This window comes from Ammodytes marinus (genome assembly GCF_949987685.1).
Source record: "Ammodytes marinus genome assembly, chromosome: 23".
NCBI classification, from domain to species: domain Eukaryota; kingdom Metazoa; phylum Chordata; class Actinopteri; order Uranoscopiformes; family Ammodytidae; genus Ammodytes; species Ammodytes marinus.
Genome location: NC_137227.1, coordinates 21,222,143 through 21,249,686, shown reverse-complemented (window position 1 = coordinate 21,249,686; position 27,544 = coordinate 21,222,143). Strand labels below are relative to the sequence as shown.

Below are 27,544 nucleotides of genomic sequence, written 5' to 3'. Positions count from 1 at the left end.
CATAAACTACTAGGCTAGAAGTATGTGGACATCGAACCTTACACAGAATCTGCATTGCTCCTCTTCAATCTGAGGTTTGACTGTTGGCCAACCCCACCTGTGCAGCACCTTGGAGTAGACTTTACGAGATAGGCTGAGAGGTGTGATCCCCCTGTACTAGGCGCACACTCTCTGGTCCCTTTTTTGAACAGGGGAACCACCGACCCGGTCTGCCACTGCACCAGACTTCCACACAATGTTGAAGAGACATTTCATCCAAGACCGCCCCCTCCACACCCAGAGTGTTCAGGGCTTTGCCACAGTGGAGTTGTTAAACTACCTCACTCAGTGCGTTTCCATGGGACAACTAGATTGTATTAAGACATATATCGAACTAGACACTCGAACGGACCGTGTCACTTGTCTGAGTATACATGGCCTTTCAGAGAATCGGATAAATGGCCGGAGCATGGCTGACTCCGCTATGCTAGGTGGCGCTGTAGCCCTTTCAACAAGTGGTTTTAGAGCCTTACGGCAAAAACCCTTCAATTTATTACGTCGTCTCCCCGGCAGGGATCCGAGCAAGCGCAGAACGCAAACCCCGATGTGCGATCCTGTTTACATGCAGATAGAATGCTATGCTATGAAGGAGTTATCTAGGTGTTCTTATCCGACTTTGCTTGTCCGTTAATGTGCCGATTTGTGTGTGAAGTAGATCGGATAAAGGTGTTTACATGCATTTTACAAGTCCTGTTTTAAGTCTTATTCCTTTATTTACCCGATTATGAGTCTGCATGTATATGCACTGAGTGACTACCACCAACTCCTCCAGCCTCCAGCTCTGCCTCCACCATAGAGGGTGTGCAGTGTTTCCCCCAGAAAATGTCTTAGTCAAGGTGGTCACTGGCCCGGGTCAGGGGAGGCGCGGCGCGCAGCGCCGCGGCGAAAATTTTAGGGGTATTTTGCTCAAAGATGCCAATGCGCCGTAAAGAAATAAACAACTGTTTATTTGAATACAAAAATAAAACAGACACTGACCTTACAGTTGTGCAATTTTGTTTGCTATGTGCAGGTACAAATTATATGTAAACGTGCAGACAGTACAAAGCACAATTAAAGAAAACTTCTACTGTTTTGGTGCAATACTATACAGACACACTAAATACAAATAATGGACCATACATTTAACATGTGTATGCACATCAAAGTGCAAATACAACTTTTTAAAAGTTCCTTTTTGGATGGGGGCTGTTGTGCGATTAATGGTTATTTTAAGCCTACTTGCTTGATTTATTTTTAAATACAGAGGTCGTTTTGGAACATGTATTTCCCAATTTAAAACATAAAAATAAAGCAGCATTGAAAATTCAGAAAATAAATCTTCTTGGCCTACACTAGCATGCTGTTTGAAAAATAACTTTAAATAATAAATACAATGTGTTTTCCCCTTAAAATGACTAAATGCATTTCAAAGACAGTAGGCCTAGTTTGGCACTTCTGTAAACACTTACTGAAACTTGCCTGGGCCATCACTCTCATGCCTTCTTCAAACTTTTCTCTGCGCTGATAGGTTGTGTTGCCACAGTGATGTGGAGTCTTAAACTGTTCTAGCTTTGCAGAGCACTTCTTTCTGTTCAGCTAAATATTCCCATAGAACCGCACTGCGTTTATTATCGCCACCGGTTAAATGTCGGTTTGCTTCTGCTCGTTTAACTCTCCCGCGTGCATGCCGTAGTCGCGCGCGGTGCGGTACGGTCGCGCGCGCAAAGCCGCAGACACAGAGCAGTTGATAGGGAAACGCTTGGAGACACATGCTTTTTACCGCAAATCGCGGCCTTTCGCGCAGTTATGACCATGCACAACACACACATCGCGCTTGCTAGTACATTAATTGTGCAGCACAAAAAAAAAAAAAAAATAATTAATTTTTTTTTTTTTTTTTTTTTTTTTTTTTTGGGGGGGGGGGGGGGGGGGTCGGTTGGTAGTCAAGGCGGGAGGCTGGCGTTGCTAAGGCGGCCGCCTTAGCTATAAAGCGCTGGGGGAAACACTGGTGTGTAAGTCTGGATTCTAATTCAGGAGATCTTAAATGTGCTCGTTCCACCAGCCGATTACCTCCTCAGTTGAGGTCAACAGCATCCCTGCCTTACTGGACACACAGCTTGGATGGTTCCCCGGTTCCCCCTCCTAACGTGTGGAACCGTTCTCAAGAAGCCCCATAGTGCCGACCGGAAGTTCCTCTCCATTCCTTCTCTGAACTCCTCTTTCACAGCAGCCGGTCGGGCCTGTCGGTACCTTGCAACTGCCTCCGGAGTCCCCCGAGATAACACATGTTGGGAGGACTCGTTCTTCTGTTGGACGACTTCCCTGACTATCGGGGTCCACCATGGGGTTCAAATAATAGGTTTGACTACTTCAGTGACTTCTGCAAGGCTAGTTTATTTCTATAGCACAATTCAGACACAAGGCCATTCAAAGTGCTTTACAGGGGCATGAAATACATCAAGATTTAGAGTAAATACTACTCTGCAGAGACATGATTCATGATCTCCCATCAGCCTCATGCTCTGCCTCTACTTTAAAGGGTAAGTCAGTTTTAGGAGTCCCTCAAAGTGCTCCTACCATCGCCCGGGTTCCTCCTCAGTTCAGTTCAACAGTGACCGAAAGTCTTTATCCATGGCTTCTCCGAACTTCTCCCCCTTTCATGGGATCTTTTTGGACCATTGTCAGTCTGGCCTCGCCTGAGACCAAATGCCATGGGAGACCTTACCAGGGGCACCAGGCTGCAGACAACACAGCCCTCAGCTTCATTGGGACACTCAAACCTCTCTACTACGGTAAGATGTTAAGGTATTTGTATTTGGACTGTAAAATAACTGTTTATTTGCAGATTGGTTACGTCAAGGGCTTGGGCCAGGATAAGCCTGACCAACCAGACTGAGTTAAGCTCTCTGAACACCTTTTTCACTGAAATCAGCAGGACTAGACGGGTTGCATGGTTTGGTTTCATGCACCACACATGGGTTCCACTGAGGCTGTCGGACTCTAGTGTGGTGTTAGCTACATCAACATATAGGACGGCAATGCTTGCTTGCTGAACCCAAAGCTTAAAAAAGATGTTCACATACTTTTTGCCATATACACTGGGTTCCAAATTATTATGCAAATTGGAATTAAGTGTCATAAACATTTAATGTTTTGTATTTAATTTAAACTCATAGATGGTATTGTGTCTCAGGGCGCTTTGGATCATTGAAATCAATCTCAAGGGCACTTTGGATCATTGAAATCAATCTCAGACACTTGTGATAATCAGTTTGCTAAGTAAGCCCAATCAAAGGAAATCTACTTAACAAGGACGTTCCACATGATTAAGCAGGCCACAGGTTTCAAGCAATATGGGAAAGAAAAAGGATCTCTCTGCTGCCTAAAAGCATCAAATAGTGCAATACCTTGGACAAGGTATGAAAACATTAGATATTTCAAGAAAACTTAAGTGTGATCATCGTACTGTGAAGAGATTTGTGGCTGATTCAGAGCACAGACGGGTTCGTCCGGATAAAGGTAATATGAGGAAGGTTTCTGCCAGACAAATTCATCGGAATAGGAGAGCAGCTGCTAAAATGCCATCACAAAGCAGCAGACAGGTATTTGAAGCTTCTGGTGCCTCTGGAGTCCCGCAAACCTCAAGGTGTAGTCCAGAAGTTTGTAGTTGTGCATAAACCTATTATTCGGCCACCCCTAAACAATGCTCACAAGCTGAAACCGTTGCAGTGGGCTCAGGAATACATGAAGACTCATCTTCAAACAGTCTTGTTTACTGATGAGTGCCGTGCAATAGGGCTGGGCGATATGGACCAAATCTTATATCACGATATAGGTAATTTTATATCACGATATAGTATTTTTCCTTAAAATTCAATGGATTACAATAACTGTACTGAACTTTAATCACATTAGATTATTTTCATCTTTTGCTTGGAACTTAAATGTCCATACAAAATACCACACCAGTCTGGCTTTAGTCAGTCAGCGCAAAATAAAAATGACAGCATCAACCAAAGAGCCTAAATTTTCCAATTGATAGTAGCCTATATCAAAATAATGAAAGACTTGAATTTTCCTGCAGTATTTGCTCATCTTCATTTAAAAAGCTGTCAAAATTAACTAATGAGCAAATGTCTGGTAATACTTTAACTCCAGCTTCAACACAAATAATATTTTCAAGTTTGACATGTTTTAAAGTTACATAAAACTGTCTCCAACAATAACAGCACGAGGGTGAAGCCCCGAGTAGGCTAAAAATGTCATTATTAGCCAGCTAGCTCACGAGAGCTAACCCATGTAGTTAAAACAAGCCAACTCTGCGTCACGGCAACAGCACGCTGAAGCAGCAAGCAAGTTTCCTTTGCCCGATGACATTTTTGACCGTTAAAACCAGCTGCTCTGCCACCGTGACACGGAGTTGGTTTGTTAACTTTAGTGACGGCGCACCGGAGCTATGGAGCTAGACCATGAGCTAGACAGCTAGAGCAACAGATGAGGCTTCTTCTGTTGCGGGTAGAGAAGCTGTATTGCAGCCCAGAACTCTGCTGCAGAGCCCCCGTGTGGCGCGGCGGTGTAACTGCAGTGTACCTGTAGGGACTCGGAGGGACAGCTGCCTCCCGCTCCATCTATGCTCCCGCCACATTAACTTTTTTTCTCTGCGATATAAACGGTATGGCCAAATCTCTCCCGGTAGACACTTTCATATCGTCCACGATATGATATCGTCATATCGCCCAGCCCTACCGTGCAACCCTGGATGGTCAGATGGATGGAGTAGTGGATGGTTGATGAATGGCCACAATGTCCCAACAAGGCTGCAACGGCAGACAGGAGGTGGCGGAGTCATGTTTTGGGCTGGAATCATGCGGAGAGAGCTGGTTGGCACCTTTAGGGTCCCTGGCGGTGTGAAAATGACCTCGGCAAAGTATGTATAGTTTTTGACTCACCACTTTCTTCCGTGGTACAAAAAGAAGGACAGTGCCTTCCGTAGTAAAATCATCTTCATGCATGACAATGCACCATCTCATGCTGCAAAGAATACCTTTGTGTCACTGGCTGCTTTGGGCATAAAAGGAGAGAAACTCATCTTCCCCTGACCTCAACCCTATTGAGAACATTTGGAGCATCCTCAGGCAAAACATCTATGAGGTTGGGAGGCAGTTCACATCAAAACAGCAGCTATGGGAGGCTAGTCTGGCATCCTGCAAAGATATTCAAGCAGAAACTCTCCAAGAACTCACAAGTTCAATGAATGCAAGAATTGCTGAATACTTTTATTATTGGGAGGTTTGTTCAATACAATTTGAAATATACTCTAACGGTTGATGACTTCAAAATTATACTGACTGTGATTTGCATCGACTGTTTAGGAAAATCTGGGAAAATCTAATTTGCCTTATAATTTGGAATGCAGTGTAGTGTTGTATTGGCTACAGCAGCATATAAGATTAAAGACCTACATCACCGGTGGAAATATTAAGGTGTATTGAACTCTGAGATCCTATGTAGTATAAATGTGCAAACATTTTAGAAATCAGTTCATCCTCGTCTGAGAAAAGGCAGAAAGAGTGTTTTATGGTCTCACTGTCTAACCCTACATTTTCCCATGCGTTCATCACACATGGTAAAATGTAGGGTTAGGATTGACAGGACAGCTGGGCCAAGGGAAGACTGAGGGAAGAAAAACCTCATTCATTATATTATAATAGAGATAATGATAGAACGCCGGTTCTGTATGGGTGATGTATCCTTTTAACTTTAAACACATCACCCCTGAACCCCTTTAATTGTTGCTTCTGCTCCCCACAGCAGCCCTGTTCAGGGGGCCGGAGGTAGAGGAGGAGATGTTGTGTCCTGCAGCTCAACATCTCTCCAAGAAGAAATGGAACCAGAGGAAGCTGAGGATGAGGATGGCGGGGTTTCAGAATCGTCTGAGGACTTTGTGGACGGCTCCTCCGGTCACAGGGAAGGGGACGGGAGAGACGGAGAGGAGAAGGAAGAAGATCAAGAGGAGAATGAGAAGGATGATGATTGGAAACCAGAGGAGAGCAGCGAAAAGCAGAAAAAAAGCAAGAGGACAAAGAAACGACAACCCAGAGGGTATTGGATCAAACCAAAGACAGGGACCAGTGATGATGTTTTCACCTGCAAAGTCTGCGGAGCTCTGCACAGATCAGAGGTGGCACTTGTCAAAGACGCCTGGAGTCACGTGGAAGATCCAGGAAGTCTCTGCGGAGTGTGCGGGGAGCTTTCAGAGTCTGTGGAGGCGTTTCAGGATCATCTCCAAAGCCGCCACAAAATGTACAACTGTCACATTTGCTCAGAGTCTTTCCTCAGTGTTCTCAGCCTGGATGAGCATGTGGCGGCCCACTCAGGCGACAGACCTTACAAATGCAATGTTTGCTATGACGCGTTTGCGCTAAAGTTGTCCCTGGAGAATCATCAGAAACTCCATGAGGCGGGAAAGCTGCACAAATGCTTCATTTGTGATGAAGTGTTTGAACTGAAAAGCAAATTCAACGCTCACCGTAGGACTCACACCGACAAAAATAAATTTGTCTGCAACATTTGCAGCAAGTCCCTCAGCTGCTACAGAGGATTAAAAGAACACAAAATTATCCACACCGGGGAAAGACCCCACAGCTGTCAGATTTGTGGGAAACATTTCAAACTTCTTGGTACACTCAGGTCACACAAGAAGACTCACACAGACAGAGAGAGATCTCACCTTTGCGAGGTTTGTTGCAAAATGTTCATGACAAGTGGAGAGTTGCAGATCCATTTGAGACAACACACCAACGAAAAACCATTCCAGTGTGGCGAATGTGGCAAGGGATTCCCAATGAAGGGAAACTTGACGATACACATGAGGACCCATACGGGAGAAAAACCGTACCGCTGCCCGGAATGTAGCTCGTCGTTCAAATACAAGAGTAATCTTAATGTCCACATGACAACCCATTCAGGTGTCAAACGATTTGTTTGTGAGATTTGTGGGAAAAAGTTTGCTCGCGGCCATTACTTGCAATTTCACATGAGGACCCACAACGGGGAGAGGCCGTACAAGTGTTCCCTCTGTGAGAAAGCCTTTACCCAGAGCCACTGTCTGAAAACACACATGAAAAGCCATGTAGTGGCAGATGCTGCAACGGGACACTGACAATTGATCCATTCCTGTTTATATCAATTTCTTTAAAAATAACTGTAAGAGTTTGATTTATTGAGTTTCCTCTGCTCAGGCTCCTTAAACTGTCTTAAACATCTTGTACCACACTGTGAGAAAGGTCTTCAGTGAAATCTTGGATGCATTCTGTGTTAAATGGTGAAATGGAAACCTGGTGAACCATTGTGTTGTATGTCTGAAGTAGGGCTGTTACTTTAAAAGAAAATAAAGTTCCAACAAATTTAAGGTGACCTGTGATTTGTTCAAATAACTTCGACCGATCCCACCACCCCCACAACACGTCACGATGATATGATGTTGTTCTTTTTATGAGCTTCTGAAACCCTTCTCCCAAAATAACCCCATTGGGCGCATATAAGTCTAGATATCTCATCCTAACGAGCCTCTGGCAAGGGGCCTGCTGAGGAAGAGTTTGGCAGTCGAACGGGGCTGTACACTTTACGCTACTCCACTTGTCTGTGGTGCCTTCACTGCCTCAGTTGGAAGGTAAGCTAGCAGCAGAGCCCCCGAATGTGGTGTTGTTGGGAAGTTCGACAGCTGCCTTTTAGAAAATCAATAAACAGCCATATCTTTGTTGTTGACTTTGCCATACATGGTATAGAATCTTCCACTCTCTGCTTCTCATATTTTTGGTGTTGTGAACGTCCGCTTAGGACGGCAATGCTCGCTTGCTGGATTCACTGGTTAAAAAAGGTGTTCACATACTTTTGGCCGTATAGTTTTGTATTAGCAACAGCATCATATAATAAGACAGACTTTTAACACATCACCCCTGAACCCCTTTAATTGTTGCTTCTGCTCCCCACAGCAGCCCTGTTCAGGAGGCCGGAGGTAGAGGAGGAGATGTTGTGTCCTGCAGCTCAACATCTCTCCAAGAAGAAATGGAACCAGAGGAAGCTGAGGATGAGGATGGCGGGGTTTCAGAATCGTCGGAGGACTTTGTGGACGGCTCCTCCGGTCACAGGGAAGGGGACGGGAGAGACGGAGAGGAGAAGGAAGAAGATCAAGAGGAGAAGGAGAAGGATGATGATTGGAAACCAGAGGAGAGCAGCGAAAAGCTGAAAAAAAGCAAGAGGACAAAGATACGACAACCCAGAGGGTATTGGATCAAACCAAAGACTGGGACCAGTGATGATGTTTTCACCTGCAAAGTCTGCGGAGCTCTGCACAGATCAGAGGTGGCACTTGTCAAAGACGCCTGGAGTCACGTGGAAGATCCAGGAAGTCTCTGCGGAGTGTGCGGGGAGCTTTCAGAGTCCGTGGAGGCGTTTCAGGATCATCTCCAAAGCCGCCACAAAATGTACAACTGTCACATTTGCTCAGAGTCTTTCCTCAGTGTTCTCAGCCTGGATGAGCATGTGGCGGCCCACTCAGGCGACAGACCTTACAAATGCAATGTTTGCTATGACGCGTTTGCTCTAAAGTTGTCCCTGGAGAATCATCAGAAACTCCATGTGGCGGGAAAGCTGCACAAATGCTTCATTTGTGATGAAGTGTTTGAACTGAAAAGCAAATTCAACGCTCACCGTAGGACTCACACCGACAAAAATAAATTTGTCTGCAACATTTGCAGCAAGTCCCTCAGCTGCTACAGAGGATTAAAAGTACACAAAATTATCCACACCGGGGAAAGACCTCACAGCTGTCAGATTTGTGGGAAACGTTTCAAATGTCTTAGTAATCTCAGGTCACATGAGAAGACTCACACAGACAGAGAGAAATCTTACCTTTGCGAAGTTTGCTGCAAAATGTTCGAGACAAAGCAACAGATGCAGCTCCACATGAGAAAACACACCAATGAAAAACCATTCCAGTGTGGTGAATGTGGCAAGGGATTCCCAATGAAGGGAACTTTGACGATACACATGAGGATCCATACGGGAGAAAAACCGTACCGCTGCCCGGAATGTAGCTCGTCGTTCAGAGGCAAGGGTCAGCTTAATGCCCACATGACAACCCATTCAGGTGTCAAACGATTTGTTTGTGAGATTTGTGGGAAAAAGTTTGCTCGCGGCCATTACTTGAACGCGCACATGAGGACCCACAACGGGGAGAGGCCGTACAAGTGTTCCCTCTGTGAGAAAGCCTTTACCCAGAGCCACTGTCTGAAAACACACATGAAAAGCCATGTAGTGGCAGATGCTGCAACGGGACATTGACAATTGACCCATTCCTGTTTATATTTATATTAATTTCTTTAAACAGAACTGTATGTGTTTGAGTTTCCTCTGCTCAGGCTCCTTAAACACTGTCTTAACAATCTGCTATCACACTGTGAGAAAGGTCTTCAGTGAAATTGTGGTGGATTTTGAATGGTTAATACCAGAGTTGCTGAGCAAGAGCCTTTAAATGTTAGAGGTCACTGTGAGAGATGAATACAACCTTTTAATAGATAAACGTCATCCGATGCTGGGACCTGTGATATGCCTATTTTAGGAGAACCAGCATGCCAAGGTTTTGATATAAGACTGCTCACAGGCGTATAGAGCTAGCCTTTGGGGGACAGCCCCCCATGCTCAAGCTACCACCAAGTCCTCTGTAATGTCCTCTGGAAACTCCTGCAATAAACTTGGAACACTGATTTAAAGAGTCCAGTCTGAAGTCCTTTGTCTTTGTCAAGCCATGGGGAACATTCGGCTACTACAAAATCTTGGATGCATTCTGTGTTAAATGGTGAAATGGAAACCTGGTGAACCATTGTGTTGTATGTCTGAAGTAGGGCTGTTACTTTAAAAGAAAATAAAGTTCCAACAAATTTAAGGTGACCGATCCCACCACCCCCACAACACGTCACAATGATATGATGTTGTTCTTTTTATGAGCTTCTGAAACCCTTCTCCCAAAATAACCCCATTGGGCGTATATAAATCTAGATATCTCATCCTAACGAGCCTCTGGCAAGGGGCCTGCTGAGGAAGAGTTTGGCAGTCGCACGGGGCTGTACACGTTTACGCTACTCCACTTGTCTGTGGTGCCTTCACTGCCTCAGTTGGAAGGTAAGCTAGCAGCTGAGCCCCCGAATGTGGTGTTGTTGAAAAGTACGACAGCTGCCTTTTAGAAAATCAATAAACAGCCATATCTTTGTTGGTGACTTTGCCATACATGGTATAGAATCTTCCACACTGCTTCTCATATTTTTGGTGTTGTGAACGTCCGCTTAGGACGGCAATGCTCGCTTGCTGGATTCACTGGTTAAGAAAGGTGTTCACATACTCTTGGCCGTATAGTGTTGTATTAGCAACAGCATCATATAATAAGACAGACTTTAAACACATCACCCCTGAACCCCTTTAATTGTTGCTTCTGCTCCCCACAGCAGCCCTGTTCAGGAGGCCGGAGGTAGAGGAGGAGATGTTGTGTCCTGCAGCTCAACATCTCTCCAAGAAGAAATGGAACCAGAGGAAGCTGAGGATGAGGATGGCGGGGTTTCAGAATCGTCGGAGGACTTTGTGGACGGCTCCTCCGGTCACAGGGAAGGGGACGGTAGAGACGGAGAGGAGAAGGAAGAAGATCAAGAGGAGAAGGAGAAGGATGATGATTGGAAACCAGAGGAGAGCAGCGAAAAGCTGAAAAAAAGCAAGAGGACAAAGAAACGACAACCCAGAGGGTATTGGATCAAACCAAAGACTGGGACCAGTGATGATGTTTTCACCTGCAAAGTCTGCGGAGCTCTGCACAGATCAGAGGTGGCACTTGTCAAAGACGCCTGGAGTCACGTGGAAGATCCAGGAAGTCTCTGCGGAGTGTGCGGGGAGCTTTCAGAGTCTGTGGAGGCGTTTAAGGATCATCTCAAAAACCGCCACAAAATGTACAACTGTCACATTTGCTCAGAGTCTTTCCTCAGTGTTCTCAGCCTGGATGAGCATGTGGCGGCCCACTCAGGCGACAGACCTTACAAATGCAATGTTTGCTATGACGCGTTTGCGTTAAAGTTGTCCCTGGAGAATCATCAGAAACTCCATGAGGCGGGAAAGCTGCACAAATGCTTCATTTGTGATGAAGTGTTTGAACTGAAAAGCAAATTCAAAGCTCACTGTAGGACTCACACCGACAAAAATAAATACGTCTGCAACATATGCGACAAGTCCCTCAGCTGCTACAAAACATTAAAACACCACAAAATGAGCCACTCGGACGAAAGACCTCACAGCTGTCAGATTTGTGGGAAACGTTTTAAACTTCTTGATACACTCAGGTCACACAAGAAGACTCACACAGACAGAGAGAGATCTCACCTCTGTGACGTCTGCTGCAAAATGTTCCTGACAAAGCAACAGATGCAGCTCCACATGAGAATACACACCAATGAAAAACCATTCCAGTGTGGCGAATGTGGCAAGGGATTCTGTATTAAGGGACATTTGAAAAAACATATGAGGATCCACACTGGAGAAAAACCGTACCGCTGCCCGGAATGTAGCTCGTCGTTCACAGACAAGAGTAATCTTAATGTCCACATGACAACCCATTCAGGTCTCAAACGATTTGTTTGTGAGATTTGTGGGAAAAAGTTTGCTCGCGGCCATTACTTGCGATATCACATGAGGACCCACAACGGGGAGCGATCGTACAAGTGTTCCCTCTGTGAGAAAGCCTTTACCCAGAGCCACTGTCTGAAAACACACATGAAGAGCCATGTAGTGGCAGATGCTGCAACGGGACACTGACAATTGATCCATTCCTGTTTATATCAATTTCTTTAAACAGAACTGTATGAGTTTGATTTATTGAGTTTCCTCTGCTCAGGCTCCTTAAACTGTCTTAAACATCTTGTACCACACTGTGAGAAAGGTCTTCAGTGAAATCTTGGATGCATTCTGTGTTAAATGGTGAAATGGAAACCTGGTGAACCATTGTGTTGTATGTCTGAAGTAGGGCTGTTACTTTAAAAGAAAATAAAGTTCCAACAAATTTAAGGTGACCGATCCCACCACCCCCACAACACGTCACGATGATATGATGTTGTTCTTTTTATGAGCTTCTGAAACCCTTCTCCCAAAATAACCCCATTGGGCGCATATAAATCTAGATATCTCATCCTAACGAGCCTCTGGCAAGGGGCCTGCTGAGGAAGAGTTTGGCAGTCGCACGGGGCTGTACACTTTACGCTACTCCACTTGTCTGTGGTGCCTTCACTGCCTCAGTTGGAAGGTAAGCTAGCAGCAGAGCCCCCGAATGAGGTGTTGTTGAAAAGTACGACAGCTGCCTTTTAGAAAATCAATAAACAGCCATATCTTTGTTGGTGACTTTGCCATACATGGTATAGAATCGTCCACTCTCTGCTTCTCATATTTTTGGTGTTGTGAACGTCCGCTTAGGACGGCAAAGCTCGCTTGCTGGATTCACTGGTTAAGAAAGGTGTTCACATACTTTTGGCCGTATAGTTTTGTATTAGCAACAGCATCATATAATAAGACAGACTTTAAACACATCACCCCTGAACCCCTTTAATTGTTGCTTCTGCTCCCCACAGCAGCCCTGTTCAGGAGGCCGGAGGTAGAGGAGGAGATGTTGTGTCCTGCAGCTCAACATCTCTCCAAGAAGAAATGGAACCAGAGGAAGCTGAGGATGAGGATGGCGGGGTTTCAGAATCGTCGGAGGACTTTGTGGACGGCTCCTCCGGTCACAGGGAAGGGGACGGGAGAGACGGAGAGGAGAAGGAAGAAGATCAAGAGGAGAAGGAGAAGGATGATGATTGGAAACCAGAGGAGAGCAGCGAAAAGCAGAAAAAAAGCAAGAGGACAAAGAAACGACAACCCAGAGGGTATTGGATCAAACCAAAGACTGGGACCAGTGATGATGTTTTCACCTGCAAAGTCTGCGGAGCTCTGCACAGATCAGAGGTGGCACTTGTCAAAGACGCCTGGAGTCACGTGGAAGATCCAGGAAGTCTCTGCGGAGTGTGCGGGGAGCTTTCAGAGTCTGTGGAGGCGTTTCAGGATCATCTCAAAAGCCGCCACAAAATGTACAACTGTCACATTTGCTCAGAGTCTTTCCTCAGTGTTCTCAGCCTGGATGAGCATGTGGCGGCCCACTCAGGCGACAGACCTTACAAATGCAATGTTTGCTATGACGCGTTTGCGCTAAAGTTGTCCCTGGAGAATCATCAGAAACTCCATGTGGCGGGAAAGCTGCACAAATGCTTCATTTGTGATGAAGTGTTTGAACTGAAAAGCAAATTCAACGCTCACCGTAGGACTCACACCGACAAAAATAAATTTGTCTGCAACATTTGCAGCAAGTCCCTCAGCTGCTACAGAGGATTAAAAGTACACAAAATTATCCACACCGGGGAAAGACCTCACAGCTGTCAGATTTGTGGGAAACGTTTCAAATGTCTTAGTAATCTGAGGTCACATGAGAAGACTCACACAGACAGAGAGAAATCTTACCTTTGCGAAGTTTGCTGCAAAATGTTCGAGACAAAGCAACAGATGCAGTTCCACATGAGAAAACACACCAATGAAAAACCATTCCAGTGTGGTGAATGTGGCAAGGGATTCCCAATGAAGGGAACTTTGACGATACACATGAGGATCCATACGGGAGAAAAACCGTACCGCTGCCCGGAATGTAGCTCGTCGTTCAGAGGCAAGGGTCAGCTTAATGCCCACATGACAACCCATTCAGGTGTCAAACGATTTGTTTGTGAGATTTGTGGGAAAAAGTTTGCTCGAGGCCATTACTTGAACGCGCACATGAGGACCCACAACGGGGAGAGGCCGTACAAGTGTTCCCTCTGTGAGAAAGCCTTTACCCAGAGCCACTGTCTGAAAACACACATGAAAAGCCATGTAGTGGCAGATGCTGCAACGGGACATTGACAATTGACCCATTCCTGTTTATATTTATATTAATTTCTTTAAACAGAACTGTATGTGTTTGAGTTTCCTCTGCTCAGGCTCCTTAAACACTGTCTTAACAATCTGCTATCACACTGTGAGAAAGGTCTTCAGTGAAATTGTGGTGGATTTTGAATGGTTAATACCAGAGTTGCTGAGCAAGGGCCTTTAAATGTTAGAGGTCACTATGAGAGACGAAGACAACCTTTTAATAGATAATCGTCATCCGATGCTGGGACCTGTGATATGCCTATTTTAGGAGAACCAGCATGCCAAGGTTTTGATATAAGACTGCTCACAGGCGTATAGAGCTAGCCTTTGGGGGACAGCCCCCCATGCTCAAGCTACCACCAAGTCATCTGTAATGTCCTCTGGAAACTCCTGCAATAAACTTGGAACACTGATTTAAAGAGTCCAGTCTGAAGTCCTTTGTCTTTGTCAAGCCATGGGGAACATTCGGCTACTACAAAATCTTGGATGCATTCTGTGTTAAATGGTGAAATGGAAACCTGGTGAACCATTGTGTTGTATGTCTGAAGTAGGGCTGTTACTTTAAAAGAAAATAAAGTTCCAACAAATTTAAGGTGACCGATCCCACCACCCCCACAACACGTCACAATGATATGATGTTGTTCTTTTTATGAGCTTCTGAAACCCTTCTCCCAAAATAACCCCATTGGGCGCATATAAATCTAGATATCTCATCCTAACGAGCCTCTGGCAAGGGGCCTGCTGAGGAAGAGTTTGGCAGTCGAACGGGGCTGTACACTTTACGCTACTCCACTTGTCTGTGGTGCCTTCACTGCCTCAGTTGGAAGGTAAGCTAGCAGCAGAGCCCCCGAATGTGGTGTTGTTGGGAAGTTCGACAGCTGCCTTTTAGAAAATCAATAAACAGCCATATCTTTGTTGTTGACTTTGCCATACATGGTATAGAATCGTCCACTCTCTGCTTCTCATATTTTTGGTGTCGTGAACGTCCGCTTAGGACGGCAAAGCTCGCTTACTGGATTCACTGGTTAAAAAGGTGTTCACATACTTTTGGCCGTATAGTTTTGTATTAGCAACAGCATCATATAATAAGACAGACTTTAAACACATCACCCCTAAACCCCTTTAATTGTTGCTTCTGCTCCCCACAGCAGCCCTGTTCAGGAGGCCGGAGGTAGAGGAGGAGATGTTGTGTCCTGCAGCTCAACATCTCTCCAAGAAGAAATGGAACCAGAGGAAGCTGAGGATGAGGATGGCGGGGTTTCAGAATCGTCGGAGGACTTTGTGGACGGCTCCTCCGGTCACAGGGAAGGGGACGGGAGAGACGGAGAGGAGAAGGAAGAAGATCAAGAGGAGAATGAGAAGGATGATGATTGGAAACCAGAGGAGAGCAGCGAAAAGCTGAAAAAAAGCAAGAGGACAAAGATACGACAACCCAGAGGGTATTGGATCAAACCAAAGACTGGGACCAGTGATGATGTTTTCACCTGCAAAGTCTGTGGAGCTCTGCACAGATCAGAGGTGGCACTTGTCAAAGACGCCTGGAGTCACGTGGAAGATCCAGGAAGTCTCTGCGGAGTGTGCGGGGAGCTTTCAGAGTCCGTGGAGGCGTTTAAGGATCATCTCCAAAGCCGCCACAAAATGTACAACTGTCACATTTGCTCAGAGTCTTTCCTCAGTGTTCTCAGCCTGGATGAGCATGTGGCGGCCCACTCAGGCGACAGACCTTACAAATGCAATGTTTGCTATGACGCGTTTGCTCTAAAGTTGTCCCTGGAGAATCATCAGAAACTCCATGAGGCGGGAAAGCTGCACAAATGCTTCATTTGTGATGAAGTGTTTGAACTGAAAAGCAAATTCTACGCTCACCGTAGGACTCACACTGACAAAAATAAATTTGTCTGCAACATTTGCAGCAAGTCCCTCAGCTGCTACAAAACATTAAAACACCACAAAATGAGCCACTCGGACGAAAGACCTCACAGCTGTCAGATTTGTGGGAAACGTTTTAAACTTCTTGATACACTCAGGTCACACAAGAAGACTCACACAGACAGAGAGAGATCTCACCTCTGTGACGTCTGCTGCAAAATGTTCCTGACAAAGCAACAGATGCAGCTCCACATGAGAATACACACCAATGAAAAACCATTCCAGTGTGGCGAATGTGGCAAGGGATTCTGTATTAAGGGACATTTGAAAAAACATATGAGGATCCACACTGGAGAAAAACCGTACCGCTGCCCGGAATGTAGCTCGTCGTTCACAGACAAGAGTAATCTTAATGTCCACATGACAACCCATTCAGGTCTCAAACGATTTGTTTGTGAGATTTGTGGGAAAAAGTTTGCTCGCGGCCATTACTTGCGATATCACATGAGGACCCACAACGGGGAGCGATCGTACAAGTGTTCCCTCTGTGAGAAAGCCTTTACCCAGAGCCACTGTCTGAAAACACACATGAAGAGCCATGTAGTGGCAGATGCTGCAACGGGACACTGACAATTGATCCATTCCTGTTTATATCAATTTCTTTAAACAGAACTGTATGAGTTTGATTTATTGAGTTTCCTCTGCTCAGGCTCCTTAAACTGTCTTAAACATCTTGTACCACACTGTGAGAAAGGTCTTCAGTGAAATCTTGGATGCATTCTGTGTTAAATGGTGAAATGGAAACCTGGTGAACCATTGTGTTGTATGTCTGAAGTAGGGCTGTTACTTTAAAAGAAAATAAAGTTCCAACAAATTTAAGGTGACCGATCCCACCACCCCCACAACACGTCACGATGATATGATGTTGTTCTTTTTATGAGCTTCTGAAACCCTTCTCCCAAAATAACCCCATTGGGCGCATATAAGTCTAGATATCTCATCCTAACGAGCCTCTGGCAAGGGGCCTGCTGAGGAAGAGTTTGGCAGTCGCACGGGGCTGTACACTTTACGCTACTCCACTTGTCTGTGGTGCCTTCACTGCCTCAGTTGGAAGGTAAGCTAGCAGCTGAGCCCCCGAATGTGGTGTTGTTGAGAAGTTCGACAGCTGCCTTTTAGAAAATCAATAAACAGCCATATCTTTGTTGGTGACTTTGCCATACATGGTATAGAATCTTCCACTCTCTGCTTCTCATATTTTTGGTGTTGTGAACGTCCGCTTAGGACGGCAATGCTCGCTTGCTGGATTCACTGGTTAAAAAAGGTGTTCACATACTTTTGGCCGTATAGTTTTGTATTAGCAACAGCATCATATAATAAGGCAGACTTTAAACACATCACCCCTGAACCCCTTTAATTGTTGCTTCTGCTCCCCACAGCAGCCCTGTTCAGGAGGCCGGAGGTAGAGGAGGAGATGTTGTGTCCTGCAGCTCAACATCTCTCCAAGAAGAAATGGAACCAGAGGAAGCTGAGGATGAGGATGGCGGGGTTTCAGAATCGTCGGAGGACTTTGTGGACGGCTCCTCCGGTCACAGGGAAGGGGACGGGAGAGACGGAGAGGAGAAGGAAGAAGATCAAGAGGAGAAGGAGAAGGATGATGATTGGAAACCAGAGGAGAGCAGCGAAAAGCTGAAAAAAAGCAAGAGGACAAAGAAACGACAACCCAGAGGGTATTGGATCAAACCAAAGACTGGGACCAGTGATGATGTTTTCACCTGCAAAGTCTGCGGAGCTCTGCACAGATCAGAGGTGGCACTTGTCAAAGACGCCTGGAGTCACGTGGAAGATCCAGGAAGTCTCTGCGGAGTGTGCGGGGAGCTTTCAGAGTCCGTGGAGGCGTTTCAGGATCATCTCAAAAGCCGCCACAAAATGTACAACTGTCACATTTGCTCAGAGTCTTTCCTCAGTGTTCTCAGCCTGGATGAGCATGTGGCGGCCCACTCAGGCGACAGACCTTACAAATGCAATGTTTGCTATGACGCGTTTGCGCTAAAGTTGTCCCTGGAGAATCATCAGAAACTCCATGTGGCGGGAAAGCTGCACAAATGCTTCATTTGTGATGAAGTGTTTGAACTGAAAAGCAAATTCAACGCTCACCGTAGGACTCACACCGACAAAAATAAATTTGTCTGCAACATTTGCAGCAAGTCCCTCAGCTGCTACAGAGGATTAAAAGTACACAAAATTATCCACACCGGGGAAAGACCTCACAGCTGTCAGATTTGTGGGAAACGTTTCAAATGTCTTAGTAATCTGAGGTCACATGAGAAGACTCACACAGACAGAGAGAAATCTTACCTTTGCGAAGTTTGCTGCAAAATGTTCGAGACAAAGCAACAGATGCAGCTCCACATGAGAAAACACACCAATGAAAAACCATTCCAGTGTGGTGAATGTGGCAAGGGATTCCCAATGAAGGGAACTTTGACGATACACATGAGGATCCATACGGGAGAAAAACCGTACCTCTGCCCGGAATGTAGCTCGTCGTTCAGAGGCAAGGGTCAGCTTAATGCCCACATGACAACCCATTCAGGTGTCAAACGATTTGTTTGTGAGATTTGTGGGAAAAAGTTTGCTCGAGGCCATTACTTGAACGCGCACATGAGGACCCACAACGGGGAGAGGCCGTACAAGTGTTCCCTCTGTGAGAAAGCCTTTACCCAGAGCCACTGTCTGAAAACACACATGAAAAGCCATGTAGTGGCAGATGCTGCAACGGGACATTGACAATTGACCCATTCCTGTTTATATTTATATTAATTTCTTTAAACAGAACTGTATGTGTTTGAGTTTCCTCTGCTCAGGCTCCTTAAACACTGTCTTACCAATCTGCTATCACACTGTGAGAAAGGTCTTCAGTGAAATTGTGGTGGATTTTGAATGGTTAATACCAGAGTTGCTGAGCAAGGGCCTTTAAATGTTAGAGGTCACTGTGAGAGACGAAGACAACCTTTTAATAGATAAACGTCATCCGATGCTGGGACCTGTGATATGCCTATTTTAGGAGAACCAGCATGCCAAGGTTTTGATATAAGACTGCTCACAGGCGTATAGAGCTAGCCTTTGGGGGACAGCCCCCCATGCTCAAGCTACCACCAAGTCCTCTGTAATGTCCTCTGGAAACTCCTGCAATAAACTTGGAACACTGATTTAAAGAGTCCAGTCTGAAGTCCTTTGTCTTTGTCAAGCCATGGTGAACATTCGGCTACTACAAAATCTTGGATGCATTCTGTGTTAAATGGTGAAATGGAAACCTGGTGAACCATTGTGTTGTATGTCTGAAGTAGGGCTGTTACTTTAAAAGAAAATAAAGTTCCAACAAATTTAAGGTGACCGATCCCACCACCCCCACAACTCGTCACGATGATATGATGTTGTTCTTTTTATGAGCTTCTGAAACCCTTCTCCCAAAATAACCCCATTGGGCGCATATAAATCTAGATATCTCATCCTAACGAGCCTCTGGCAAGGGGCCTGCTGAGGAAGAGTTTGGCAGTCGAACGGGGCTGTACACTTTACGCTACTCCACTTGTCTGTGGTGCCTTCACTGCCTCAGTTGGAAGGTAAGCTAGCAGCTGAGCCCCCGAATGTGGTGTTGTTGGGAAGTTCGACAGCTGCCTTTTAGAAAATCAATAAACAGCCATATCTTTGTTGGTGACTTTGCCATACATGGTATAGAATCGTCCACTCTCTGCTTCTCATATTTTTGGTGTTGTGAACGTCCGCTTAGGACGGCAAAGCTCGCTTACTGGATTCACTGGTTAAAAAGGTGTTCACATACTTTTGGCCGTATAGTTTTGTATTAGCAACAGCATCATATAATAAGACAGACTTTAAACACATCACCCCTGAACCCCTTTAATTGTTGCTTCTGCTCCCCACAGCAGCCCTGTTCAGGAGGCCGGAGGTAGAGGAGGAGATGTTGTGTCCTGCAGCTCAACATCTCTCCAAGAAGAAATGGAACCAGAGGAGGATGAGGATGGCGGGGTTTCAGAATCGTCTGAGGACTTTGTGGACGGCTCCTCCGGTCACAGGGAAGGGGACGGGAGAGACGGAGAGGAGAAGGAAGAAGATCAAGAGGAGAATGAGAAGGATGATGATTGGAAACCAGAGGAGAGCAGCGAGAAGCTGAAAAAAAGCAAGAGGACAAAGATACGACAACCCAGAGGGTATTGGATCAAACCAAAGACTGGGACCAGTGATGATGTTTTCACCTGCAAAGTCTGTGGAGCTCTGCACAGATCAGAGGTGGCACTTGTCAAAGACGCCTGGAGTCACGTGGAAGATCCAGGAAGTCTCTGCGGAGTGTGCGGGGAGCTTTCAGAGTCCGTGGAGGCGTTTCAGGATCATCTCCAAAGCCGCCACAAAATGTACAACTGTCACATTTGCTCAGAGTCTTTCCTCAGTGTTCTCAGCCTGGATGAGCATGTGGCGGCCCACTCAGGCGACAGACCTTACAAATGCAATGTTTGCTATGACGCGTTTGCTCTAAAGTTGTCCCTGGAGAATCATCAGAAACTCCATGAGGCGGGAAAGCTGCACAAATGCTTCATTTGTGATGAAGTGTTTGAACTGAAAAGCAAATTCTACGCTCACCGTAGGACTCACACTGACAAAAATAAATACGTCTGCAACATATGCGACAAGTCCCTCAGCTGCTACAAAACATTAAAACACCACAAAATGAGCCACTCGGACGAAAGACCTCACAGCTGTCAGATTTGTGGGAAACGTTTTAAACTTCTTGATACACTCAGGTCACACAAGAAGACTCACACAGACAGAGAGAGATCTCACCTCTGTGACGTCTGCTGCAAAATGTTCCTGACAAAGCAACAGATGCAGCTCCACATGAGAACACACACCAATGAAAAACCATTCCAGTGTGGCGAATGTGGCAAGGGATTCTGTATTAAGGGAGATTTGAAAAAACACATGAGGATCCACACTGGAGAAAGACCGTACCGCTGCCCGGAATGTAGCTCATCGTTCAAAGACAAGGGTAATCTTAATGCCCACATGACAATCCATTCAGGTGTCAAACGATTTGTTTGTGTGATCTGTGGAAAAGCATCTGCTCGCAAATCCGACTTGAACGTGCACATGAGGACCCACAACGGGGAGAGGCCGAACAAGTGTTCCCTCTGTGAGAAAGCCTTTACCCGGAGCCTCTATCTGAAAACACACATGAAGAGCCACCTAGTGGCAGAAGCTGCAACGGGACACTGACAATTGACCCAATTCGTTATATCAATTTATTTAAACAGAACTCTAAGGGCCAGTTTCGCAGACATGGATTAAGCGTAGTCTCGGACTAAATTTTACTTTCAATGGACAATCTCCATTCAAAATTCCATTTAGTCAAGGACTAGGCTTAATCCATGTCTACGAAACCGGCCCTAAGAGTTTGAGTTTCCTCTGCTTAGGCCCCTTAAACACTGTGTTAGGTGCTGTAAGCGGAATGGTTCTTTTAAGGCCAGGCCACACCAGTCCGACTCGTTCCGACTACCCAAAGAATGGAGTCGGCCGTTTCAGGAAGCTCCAGTCTTCCCGTCACGGCCAAAAAACACACCGAGCCGACTGCTTACTTTCCGTACATTCTGCGCTTGCGCGGGACGTGATGTCTCCACAACAGCTGGCGGCGCTAATCTGATTGTGGCCCGAAAAAATACGAAAGCCGGAAATGATGGGACAGCTCTCTAGAGCATAAACATAGATAGAAATAGGTATTTATATTTATGGACCATAAGAGCACAATTTTTAGCAGAGAGTGTCGAGCATGGTGTCGAGCAGTCAACAAGGGTTGATGCATGTGAGTACTCGCAAAACGAAACGAACAAACACATTAAAACGATGGCTAGCTGTTGTTAGCTGTTTGTGCTACCGGCCTCACTTCCGGGCTTCACTGATTCGCTAGCCCTCCACCAATCAAATTGCCCCCACTGAAAGAAAGTCGGCCGCCGCCGAAAGGCTCAAAACAAGCCCGACGACCTCTACGTCGGCCGACGTCACGGCACACACCAAACACATTCGTGTCCCGACCCCCTACCGACTCTACGACGGCGATTATCGGGCCGGTGTGTCCTGGCCTTTAGCTAACTTCCTGTCAGTTACTGCAGTTAGCAGTCCCCTTGCTCGTCCCTACGTCACCACATTAATGTCTTCAAGCAGCGAGTTATCTAGCATCATCTCAGATCCATAAGTGTGATAAAACATGATAAAAACCATCAAAACAGACATTGGGAAGGATTTTTACCTGCTCCGCCATTGTAGGCGCGTAAACATTCACCCATGTGTCGCTCTGGCGTGCACCGGCAGTGAGACCATGAGTGAGACAGGTTTCGGTTTGTGGCGTTCTCTCTTGTGATTGGATATTCATTTTGGGATCCCCCGAAAAGTTTATTTGCCGATTAAATGCAGAGCAGCTGAGTTGAGAGATCGGCTTTTTGAAAGGTGCACATTATGTAAGTGATCACTGTATGAATAAAGAGCGATTTAACACTTATATTAACATGAATAGTCCGCTTACTTCACCTTTAACAATATTGTACCACACTCTGAGAAAGGTCTTCAGTGAAATCTTGGATGCATTCTGTGTTAAATGGTGAAATGGAAACCTGGTGAACCATTGTGTTGTATGTCTGAAGTAGGGCTGTTACTTTAAAAGAAAATAAAGTTCCAACAAATTTAAGGTGACCTGTGATTTGTTCAAATAACTTCGACCGATCCCACCACCCCCACAACACGTCACGATGATATGATGTTGTTCTTTTTATGAGCTTCTGAAACCCTTCTCCCAAAATAACCCCATTGGGCGCATATAAATCTAGATATCTCATCCTAACGAGCCTCTGGCAAGGGGCCTGCTGAGGAAGAGTTTGGCAGTCGAACGGGGCTGTACACTTTACGCTACTCCACTTGTCTGTGGTGCCTTCACTGCCTCAGTTGGAAGGTAAGCTAGCAGCTGAGCCCCCGAATGTGGTGTTGTTGAGAAGTTCGACAGCTGCCTTTTAGAAAATCAATAAACAGCCATATCTTTGTTGGTGACTTTGCCATACATGGTATAGAATCTTCCACTCTCTGCTTCTCATATTTTTGGTGTCGTGAACGTCCGCTTAGGACGGCAATGCTCGCTTGCTGGATTCACTGGTTAAAAAAGGTGTTCACATACTTTTGGCCGTATAGTTTTGTATTAGCAACAGCATCATATAATAAGGCAGACTTTAAACACATCACCCCTGAACCCCTTTAATTGTTGCTTCTGCTCCCCACAGCAGCCCTGTTCAGGAGGCCGGAGGTAGAGGAGGAGATGTTGTGTCCTGCAGCTCAACATCTCTCCAAGAAGAAATGGAACCAGAGGAAGCTGAGGATGAGGATGGCGGGGTTTCAGAATCGTCTGAGGACTTTGTGGACGGCTCCTCCGGTCACAGGGAAGGGGACGGGAGAGACGGAGAGGAGAAGGAAGAAGATCAAGAGGAGAATGAGAAGGATGATGATTGGAAACCAGAGGAGAGCAGCGAAAAGCTGAAAAAAAGCAAGATGACAAAGAAACGACAACCCAGAGGGTATTGGATCAAACCAAAGACTGGGACCAGTGATGATGTTTTCACCTGCAAAGTCTGCGGAGCTCTGCACAGATCAGAGGTGGCACTTGTCAAAGACGCCTGGAGTCACGTGGAAGATCCAGGAAGTCTCTGCGGAGTGTGCGGGGAGCTTTCAGAGTCTGTGGAGGCGTTTCAGGATCATCTCCAAAGCCGCCACAAAATGTACAACTGTCACATTTGCTCTGAGTCTTTCCTCAGTGTTCTCAGCCTGGATGAGCATGTGGCGGCCCACTCAGGCGACAGACCTTACAAATGCAATGTTTGCTATGACGCGTTTGCTCTAAAGTTGTCCCTGGAGAATCATCAGAAACTCCATGAGGCGGGAAAGCTGCACAAATGCTTAATTTGTGATGAAGTGTTTGAACTGAAAAGCAAATTCAACGCTCACCGTAGGACTCACACCGACAAAAATAAATACGTCTGCAACATATGCGACAAGTCCCTCAGCTGCTACAAAACATTAAAACACCACAAAATGAGCCACTCGGACGAAAGACCTCACAGCTGTCAGATTTGTGGGAAACGTTTCAAACTTCTTGATACACTCAGGTCACACAAGAAGACTCACACAGACAGAGCGAGATCTCACCTCTGTGACGTCTGCTGCAAAATGTTCCTGACAAAGCAACAGATGCAGCTCCACATGAGAATACACACCAATGAAAAACCATTCCAGTGTGGCGAATGTGGCAAGGGATTCTGTATTAAGGGAGATTTGAAAAAACACATGAGGATCCACACTGGAGAAAAACCGTACCGCTGCCCGGAATGTAGCTCGTCGTTCACAGACAAGAGTAATCTTAATGTCCACATGACAACCCATTCAGGTCTCAAACGATTTGTTTGTGAGATTTGTGGGAAAAAGTTTGCTCGCGGCCATTACTTGCGATATCACATGAGGACCCACAACGGGGAGCGATCGTACAAGTGTTCCCTCTGTGAGAAAGCCTTTACCCAGAGCCACTGTCTGAAAACACACATGAAAAGCCATGTAGTGGCAGATGCTGCAACGGGACACTGACAATTGATCCATTCCTGTTTATATCAATTTCTTTAAACATAACTGTAAGAGTTTGATTTATTGAGTTTCCTCTGCTCAGGCTCCTTAAACTGTCTTAAACATCTTGTACCACACTGTGAGAAAGGTCTTCAGTGAAATCTTGGATGCATTCTGTGTTAAATGGTGAAATGGAAACCTGGTGAACCATTGTGTTGTATGTCTGAAGTAGGGCTGTTACTTTAAAAGAAAATAAAGTTCCAACAAATTTAAGGTGACCTGTGATTTGTTCAAATAACTTCGACCGATCCCACCACCCCCACAACTCGTCACGATGATATGATGTTGTTCTTTTTATGAGCTTCTGAAACCCTTCTCCCAAAATAACCCCATTGGGTGTATATAAATCTAGATATCTCATCCTAACGAGCCTCTGGCAAGGGGCCTGCTGAGGAAGAGTTTGGCAGTCGAACGGGGCTGTACACTTTACGCTACTCCACTTGCCTGTGGTGCCTTCACTGCCTCAGTTGGAAGGTAAGCTAGCAGCTGAGCCCCCGAATGTGGTGTTGTTGAGAAGTTCGACAGCTTCCTTTTAGAAAATCAATAAACAGCCATATCTTTGTTGGTGACTTTGCCATACATGGTATAGAATCTTCCACTCTCTGCTTCTCATATTTTTGGTGTCGTGAACGTCCGCTTAGGACGGCAATGCTCGCTTGCTGGATTCACTGGTTAAAAAAGGTGTTCACATACTTTTGGCCGTATAGTTTTGTATTAGCAACAGCATCATATAATAAGACAGACTTTAAACACATCACCCCTGAACCCCTTTAATTGTTGCTTCTGCTCCCCACAGCAGCCCTGTTCAGGAGGCCGGAGGTAGAGGAGGAGATGTTGTGTCCTGCAGCTCAACATCTCTCCAAGAAGAAATGGAACCAGAGGAAGCTGAGGATGAGGATGGCGGGGTTTCAGAATCGTCGGAGGACTTTGTGGACGGCTCCTCCGGTCACAGGGAAGGGGACGGGAGAGACGGAGAGGAGAAGGAAGAAGATCAAGAGGAGAATGAGAAGGATGATGATTGGAAACCAGAGGAGAGCAGCGAAAAGCTGAAGACTCGCACCGATAAAAAGACATACCTCTGTGGCGTGTGTGGCAAGTCCCTCAGCGACCACAGCTCTTTACACCGCCACAAAAAGACCCACACCGGGGAAAGACCTCTCGGCTGCCAGGTTTGTGGGAAACGTTTCAGACTTCATGGTGCACTGAGGTCACACGAGAAGACTCACACAGACAGAGAGAGATCTCACCTTTGTGACGTCTGCTGCAAGATGTTCCTGACAGATAAACAGCTGCAGATCCACATGAGACAACACACCAATGAGAAACCATTCCAGTGTGGCGAATGTGGCAAGGGATTCACGGTCAAGGGACCTCTGACGGAACACATGAGGACCCACACCGGAGAGGCACCGTATCGCTGCCCGGACTGTGGCTGGTCCTTCAAACGCAAGATTCAACTGGATTGCCACATGACGATCCATTCAGGTGTCAAACGATTTGTCTGTGGGATCTGTGGAAAAGCGTGCGCTCGCAAAACCTACTTGAACGTGCACATGAGGACCCACAACGGGGAGCGGCCGTACAAGTGTTCCCTCTGTGAGAAAGCCTTTACCCAGAGCCACTGTCTGAAAACACACATGAAGAGCCATGTAGTGGCAGATGCTGCAACGGGACACTGACAATTGACCTGATAACTTTTTAAGAGTTTGATTTATTGTGTTAACTCTGATTAATGTATTGGATTGGCCCCTCATACACTGTCAAAACAGGAGGATACTCAGTAAATTCATTGCATGGATAGCTGCCTGCATACCCACATGCTGGTAGTGATTTACCAACCAATTCCCGCTAATGTCAGGCTCTCAAGGTGTCAGCTGAACACACAGGAAGTCTGGTGAAGATTTGATAGTCACTAAAAGCACATTTACATTTACAGTGAGAGTTTCTGTGTGTTTATCTACAGTATGTTGAAGCTTGACCACTGTGTCTCTTTCAGAAGTGCCAGTACATAAGTAGTTGTAGTTTTCACCATATTTCTTAGTCAAATTAACATCTAACCTGATGTGGCTCTTAACTTAGCAGAGTTACTGGTAAGCCCATGTGGAAAAGCTTTCTGGCAGTTTGTCCAGCTTCAGAATGGTCCCCTCAGAGCTTCACAAAGTGAGTTTGAATGTTGGCTGATTAATCAGATCGTATTCTGAATGCAATGGGCTGTTCATGCATTTAAACCTTTACAGACACATGTTAATACCATATTAGATATTGCCTCATTTGCATATTTAATTAAATTTTTTAGTGAAAGTGTAATACAAATAGCATTTCTCTTAATATGAAAAATAATCCGGTAGATATGTATGAGGATATCTATAAAGGAAAAAAAAGTCCAATTCACCACGCAGTGTGATACTAGTGTAACCTTTCGTCCCGGGTAGAGATGTTGGCACACATCCCATGTTGTTCACTGGGGTCATATTAGTCAATAACTGTTGAGATATTCTCCGCTAAACGAAGCGCATACAAATCTTACCCAGGACCTATATATGAAACTACTCACTTTGGGGATTTGCATTTATCACTTGCAGGGCTGTACAGTGCGACAGTTTTGATCGCATTTGCTACTGAAATTGATCACGTGCGATGATGAATACAATTCCACTCGCACGAGTGCGACAGGTTGCTAATGAGCAGATGCTGTCCGTCTGAGACACAGAGGAGTGCTGCACAACACTGTTTAGAGGGCTCTACATTAACACTGCGGGTAAATGAGTCTTAGGCAAGAAAGTTATTGAGTCCACCCTCCACTTTGGCTGGTGAAAGATGTGTGGTCGGGACCTGTGCTTGTGCGGCGATTAATACACTTCACCAACGGTAATAACCGGAAGGAGACGGCACACAGTTAAGTTAGCGCGTGTGC

General features: G+C 45.7%; 1 protein-coding gene across 2 annotated transcripts in view; it reads left to right on the top strand.

The window, feature by feature from the left end:
* LOC307268961 (uncharacterized protein) overlaps positions 1–9,407 on the top strand; it is a 19,400-nt gene extending 9,993 nt beyond the window's left edge. For both annotated transcript variants that reach the window (XM_080051775.1, XM_080051774.1), the window contains one exon: positions 8,016–9,407. In XM_080051775.1, coding sequence (XP_079907901.1) covers positions 8,016–9,366 — 1,351 coding nt within the window. In that variant the 3' untranslated portion in view covers positions 9,367–9,407. The remainder of the gene's footprint in view (positions 1–8,015) is intronic.
* Positions 9,408–27,544: the final 18,137 nt, after the last annotated feature.